Raw genomic sequence first — 6,520 nt, forward strand, 5'->3', positions numbered from 1 at the left:
ATGATTTTTTTTCATTTATTTTTATTGGTTGGAGGCTAATTACTTTACAATATTGTAGTGGTTTTTGTCATACATTGACATGAATCAGCCATGGATTTACATGTATTCCCCATCCTGATCCCCCCTCCCACCTCCCTCTCTACCCGATCCCTCTGGGTCTTCCCAGTGCACCAGGCCCGAGCACTTGTCTCATGCACCCAACCTGGGCTGGTGATCTGTTTCACCATAGATAATATACATGTTTCGATGCTGTTCTCTCGAAACATCCCACCCTCGCCTTCTCCCTTTAAATGATAGTTATATTGTACTTTTCTGTGAAAAATTGGTCTTGCTGCTCACTTATGAACATGCAATTTTCTGTATGCATATTATGCTTTGAAAAGTGTATGTGAAAACTGTACAATATTACAGTCTCTTTGTCCACTAACAATAAATACAGGGCTCTAAGTGCATTCCACAGTCACAGCCCACTGAGGCTAAAATTGTCTCTTGAAGCAGAAGATCCCTTCAGTGTATGGAGGTATTCCACACAGCATCTGTTTCTCATGGTTAAGACGATTCATCACTGGGGACATTTTTGTCCAGCATTTGGGAGTTGGAGGCTGGTGACTGTTCATTTTTCTCCTTGAAGCTGTGTCGGATCCCATATCCAAAGTATATGACAGATCCTAGTAGGGACATGAGACAGTGAGAAGGGAAAGTAGGTGCTCTCCCTACTTACAAATGCCCAATAGGTCTCTTATTATGGCATCTGACATATTTGGGGAGGGCTTCCAGGAAGAGGACTTGCTTCTGTCACTCAAGAGGACTCTTCACCCCAAAAAGCCACTCACCAATCCCCATCCAGATGCCAAACTGGACCCAGGTCCCAGTGTCCATCTGCATCATCAGGTAAATGTTCACAAATATGCTCACCAGTGGGAGGACAGGCAGAGCAGGGACCTGTGGGCAGAGTCAGTTCATCCCTGAACACACCCCAGACGTCTGAATTAGAGACTCTACCCCAGGAAGAGCAGGAAGACTCCAGTTCTACTCAGGCTGTGTGTTCAGTGGCTACTGAGACTGGGTTTCTAAAGCACCAATGTAGATGCTGAGTGTGGATCCAGGAAGGGTCCATTGGTTTTCGCAGTTCCCTTTACTCCCTGACTCAACAAAGATGCTTATTCTTCAAAGCACACAGACTTCATTCACTCAAGGTGAACACTTTGGGCACATGAGGTCACCTACCCTGAAGTGAAGAGCAGTGGGGCTCTGGGGCTGCCTCCAGATGATGACTGTGACCCCAGTGATGAGCAGCAGCAGCAGCACAGCCACTGTTGTGAGCACGGGGTCTCCATAGAACACCTGGCTGGGCCACTGGGCCAGGATCAGGCTCAGGATTATCAGCAGGAGAACTGCAAGGGTCAAAGTGGAGGAGAACAGGATGGACCCAGAAGACAAAGACGTCAGGACCTCGGGTCACACCCCTCCCTGAAACCACCAACATCAGGAAGAGCCATCATATTTCCAAGACTCCTTCTCAACTGCCAAAGACACAGAATCCCAACCTATGTTGTCAATTTCAAAATACGACCAAAGAGAAACCCCACTGCTCACCAAGCAGGAAGGCACATCCATAGACAATCTGGCCAGATTTCCGGGTGGGGATGGGGCTGGTAGGGTACCACAGAGTCTTCAGAATGCTTGAGGTTCCTGCTTCAGGTACAGGTTCTGAAGGACTTGGTTCATTATCAGCAATCTCAATTTCCTCCTTTATTTTCTCATTCTTGCTTAAATTTTTGTCTTGTTGGTACCTGAAGGAGTGATATCAAGGCTGTATTCACAGCAGCCCCCTACTCATTCAACATCAGACAGCATAATCCACCTCTTTCTTGCCTTAAGGCTAATGAGACATACAGAAGGCAGCAAGAAAACAGAAGACGATCACCTCCCCATCATCCCCGAGAGTCCAAGACTCTCAGCCAAGGTTAGTGGAGCCTCACCTGAGGACAAGTATGGAAACAGCCACAAGGGTGTAAGCAGGCAGGACCCCGGCTGACATGAGTTTCACCAGATCAAGGATGCTGAGGAGTGATGCCGTGAACCCTAGAATGAGGGCAGGGGGAGGGGATGAGAAGTCACTGGATACATTCATGTTAAAGAAATTGGTCAAAGAAAGAATGATCCATTGATGGATGAATGGATATAGAAGCTGTGGTACATATATACAATGGAATACTACTCAGCCATAAAAGGCACGCATTTGAGTCTGTTCTAATGAGGTGGATGAACCTAGAGCCTATTATTCAGAGTGAAGTAAGTCAGTAAGAGAAAAACAAATATCATACATTAATGCATATATGTGGAATGTAGAAAGATGGTACTGATGAACATATTCTCAGTCCAGCGATGGAGATGCAGACATAGAGAACAGACTTATGGACAACGGCAGGAGAGAAGAAGGAGAGAGTGAAATGAATGGAGAGTAGCATGGAAGCATATACACTAACGTATGCAAAACTGACACAGCCAATGGAAAGTTTCTGTATGACTCAGGGAACTCGAACTGGGGCTCTGTAATAACCTCGAGGGGTGGAAGGGTGATTTAAGAGGGAGGGGACATATGTATCCCTATTCATATTTATTCTTCATATTTTTCTTCATATTCTTCATATTAATCTTCATATTCAAGTAAATTCATATTTATTATCATACTTATTCATCTTGATGTATGACATATCAAACCAACATTGTAAACCAATCATCAACTGATTAAACATAAATAAATATATTTCTTTAAAAAGAAAAGGAAAGAAAAGGCTTCCTCTATTCACCTGTCAGAGTTCCAGAAGCCAAGATGGCCATGACGGGGGTGCCTGTACGGGTGTGGATCTGGGCAAGAACTTGGAAAAGGAGCCCATCAGCTGCCATTGCATAGATCAAATGAAACATGGAGACCATGGCCCATAGGAAGCTGGAAGAGAAAGTGGAAACGTGTGAGGATGTGCAGAAGCAGGAGAGACCAGGGCACCCTCGGTTACTAGTCTACATGGGGTCCTTCCTGTTGACTCTCAATCCCAAGGGCTGGGACACCTGAGAATCTGACAATAGATGAGAAAACCAGGACACTGACCTGTATAAAAGGGTACACAGTAAGACAACAGCCATGACATATGCAGCCGGGTCCCATCCGACCTGGAGGAAAGCCTGTGGTAAGGGGCTGTAAGGGTGAATCTGGTAGTAGGGCACCATGAGGGTGAGCGCCGCTGAGACTCCAGAGTACGCCAGAAAGCCGATGAAGATGGAGATCACCATGCTCAAGGGGATGGAACGCTGAGGATTTGGGGCTAGTTTCCCTGCAGGAGAGATGGAAGTATTGTGTCATCAAAAACACTGGAATGAAAGCTGAAAATACCCTTTCCTTTTGCATGTCCAACACCAGCCTTCCCCGTTCTTCACCATCTCCCTGAGTTTCCTCAAACTCATGTCCACTGAGTCAGTGATGCCATCCAAACATCTCATCATCTGTCGCCACCTTCTCCTATGCCCTCAATCTTTCTCAGCATCAGGGTCTTACCTTCTACCAACCCCTGTGCCCAGGGGCAACCCAACCAGCAGCCACACCTCTGATGGGACACACAATGACCATGTTACCTGCAGTGACCATGCCATAAACACCAAAATAGGAGATGAAAAGTAGAGCTGCTCCTTGGAGAATCCCTTCAAAGCCAAACGGCACAAACCCTCCAGAACCCAGAGGGCCCAAGCTATGGTGAGAGAAGGAGAGATGAAGAACATGGGTGAGGTGAGTTCAGCCACTTCTACTGGGCTCCTCCCTTCATACCTCAAGTCCTGGGCCCCAGGGCCCCCATCACCTGGATCCACCAGCCCAGATGTCTTTAGTCCCCACCATGTTCCCAGCTCTGCACCAACACCACCCATGTATTACCAAGAGGACCCTCCTGACCTAAAAGTGCTGCTGGATCCAGATGTGTTCAATCTGTAGTCCTGTTCTGTGAGCTGCCAGTTGTGCAGGTCTCCCTTAATGAAGCCAGAGAGGATCATGAAGATGGGAACAAAAAGGTTCAAGCCTGTGGACACTTTGATAATCAGGGTTGTCACACGAGCTCCCAGACCCAGTAGTCCTGTGGGAAAGTTGGAATATGAGACATCCAAGGTAATTAAATCCATAGACACAGAAAGCCGGCCAGTGGTTGCCAGGGATTATGGGGTGGGGTGGCATGGAGGGATAGACTGTGACTGCTCAGTGGGTACAGGGTTTCCTTTCAGGGAGATGAACATGTTTGGAACTAGATGGAGTAATGGATACAACACTGTGAATGGACTAAGTCCCAGTGAGTTGCACACTTTGAGAGGCTTTCCTGGTGGCTCAGCAGTAAAGAATCTGCCCACAACGTAGGAGTCACAGGAGACACAGGTTCAACCCCTGGGTTGGGACGATCCCCTGGAGGAGGGCATGGTGACCCACTCCAATATTCTTGCCAGGAGAATCCCATGGACAGAGGAGCCTGGTGGGCTATAGTCCATAGAGTTGCAAAGAGTTGGACATGACTGAATCGACCTAGTACCCATATACACACACGCATTTTAAGATGGTTAATTTCTTACTGTGGCAGTCATCTCACTATGCACATCTATCAAATCATCAATTTGTACACCTTAAACTTATACAATATTGTATATCAATTATATTTCAATAAAACCAGGAAAAACAGTGCATAAGTTTTATTCTATGAGAATTTCCTCTCAATGAAAAAAAAATGTTCGCTCTCAATACTGAGGAAGAGTCTTGTCACCTTAAGTAAATGATTCTGATCTGGGGTGGTTTGTCACTCAAGGAACATTTCCCAATGTGTGGAGACATTCTGATGATCACAGTTTAGCACCAGATTCTAGTGAGCAAGGCTGGAGATGCTACTCAACATCCAACTATGATTTTTTTTTTTTTAATTCCCTACAATATGAAGCTTAGGACAGACCCAGGGTGGGAAACAATTCTCTATGTCTTGCCTCCCTTACTCATAACCCTGATCCTTCTTTCCAGTCCTAATTCTACCTTCTGCCACCTCAAGCCTTTCCCGTACCAGCCACCCCCCCCCCCAAACCCCACTCTTTCCATCCAGTGTCTGACCCCTTCTCACCAGTCATCAGCAGCACCAGGCCCAATGAAACAAAGTCTGGGTACGGGGCCAGGAAAGAGGACATATGTGGGGAGAAAGTTCTCTCTAAGGCTTGAGAGATTTGGTTCCCAATGAGGCTGTCAAAGGTGTAACTCCAAGCCCTTGTTAAACAGGAAGCAGCTGCAGTGGCAGAAGAGAGGTTAATGGACAATAATTAACCCATACAATGTACCCTGGGATGTATTTAGGGGGAAAACAGACAAAATACTCTGAGATAGTTCCTTTTCATGGGATTGGGGAGAGAAGAATCAGATGACTCACAAAATAGGTAAACTATTTAACATGTGAGGAGGAGACCAAAGTTATGCAAGAAAAGAACACGGTGAGGTGGGACCTGGGGTGGCTGGGAGATGAGTGTTGAAGTTTTAAATCAAGTGGTAAAGGATAACTCCATGAAGGCAACAGCTGAGCAAAGACTTTCATGCTGTGAGGGGAAGAGCCTGTGGGAACTGCCTCCCTCTCATCCACCCCCTTCAGTGCCCTTTCCTCTAGTGAAGACCCCAGGTACCCTCGTAGTCTCCTGATCTTAAGCCCCACTTCGTCCCTCTCCCCATCATCTCACCAGCCACTAAATACAGCAAGAGGTCCCAGCCAATGATGAAGGCGCAGAGTTCTCCCATGGTGACGTAGCTGTAGAGATACGCAGAACCGGAGCGTGGTACCCAAGCCCAAAGTTCGGCATAGCAGAGTCCAGACAACACAGAAGACAGGGCGACCACCAAAAAGGAGATGATGATCGCCGGTCCAGTGATGAACATGACCATGACGCCGGCCAGGACGTACACACCAGCGCCCAGAGTCCTGCCCACGCCCAAGAGCACCAGGCCGAGGGTGCTCAGCGGAGCTCTGCGACTCTCAGACTCCTCCCGGGGCTCCAGTGGCCGCCTGCGGACCAGCTTCTGAACAAACTGGCGAACACACTGACGCAGCATCCTAGACGGAGTTGAGGAGGTTATGGTCTGCTGAGAAAACAAGACACAAAGTCATCAAGCAGGTCCATCCGCCCTTGGCCCTGGGAGTCCAATTACACGGAGCAATGGAGTGATGAGGGGCAGGCTGTACAAGGACACAATGGCAAGTTCTCCACCTCTGCGCTTTGGTTTCCTCAAACATAAATCAGACATTTAATATGCTTCAAACTTGCTGGAAAGGTTGCTTAAAGAGAAGTGGGGGATGGGGGGCACAGAATACATCTTCCCAAGGGTGCCACTTTGGTTTTTGGGCTGTTTTGAGATGAAGTCAATCAAGATACTGCAGCCTAAAGAAAAGCCTTTTGCCTGTCCCTTCGTGGCTGAAAGTAATTTAGATTAGGGACCCCTAACAATTCCATGTCCCCAGAG

At 47.3% G+C, this 6,520-nt stretch overlaps 1 protein-coding gene across 1 annotated transcript; it reads right to left on the reverse strand.

Moving 5' to 3' along the window:
- Positions 1-508: 508 nt before the first annotated feature.
- LOC133051983 (cationic amino acid transporter 3-like) lies at positions 509-6,112 on the reverse strand. The gene is made up of 11 exons (XM_061136693.1): positions 5,743-6,112; positions 5,142-5,300; positions 3,947-4,124; positions 3,634-3,746; positions 3,113-3,335; positions 2,814-2,953; positions 1,983-2,085; positions 1,597-1,793; positions 1,228-1,394; positions 834-942; positions 509-668 (listed from the first exon to the last, which is right to left on the reverse strand). Exons 1-11 carry the CDS (start codon positions 6,110-6,112, stop codon positions 550-552), a joined length of 1,878 nt encoding a protein of 625 aa, XP_060992676.1. The 3' UTR covers positions 509-549.
- Between the last annotated feature and the right edge of the window lie 408 nt (positions 6,113-6,520).

This window comes from Dama dama, chromosome 4, assembly GCF_033118175.1.
Source record: "Dama dama isolate Ldn47 chromosome 4, ASM3311817v1, whole genome shotgun sequence".
NCBI classification, from domain to species: domain Eukaryota; kingdom Metazoa; phylum Chordata; class Mammalia; order Artiodactyla; family Cervidae; genus Dama; species Dama dama.

What these genes read in the sequence shown, in the direction of transcription:
- LOC133051983 (XM_061136693.1), bottom strand. Translation starts at nt 6,112, where the DNA reads ATGCTGCGTCAGTGTGTTCGCCAGTTTGTTCAGAAGCTGGTCCGCAGG. An exon ending in CTTGCTGTATTTAGTGGCTG is followed by an intron (nt 5,301 to 5,742) that starts GTGAGATGATGG and finishes CTGCCACTGCAG; the next exon opens with CTGCTTCCTGTTTAACAAGG. An exon ending in GGATCCAGCAGCACTTTTAG is followed by an intron (nt 3,747 to 3,946) that starts GTCAGGAGGGTC and finishes CTCTCACCATAG; the next exon opens with CTTGGGCCCTCTGGGTTCTG.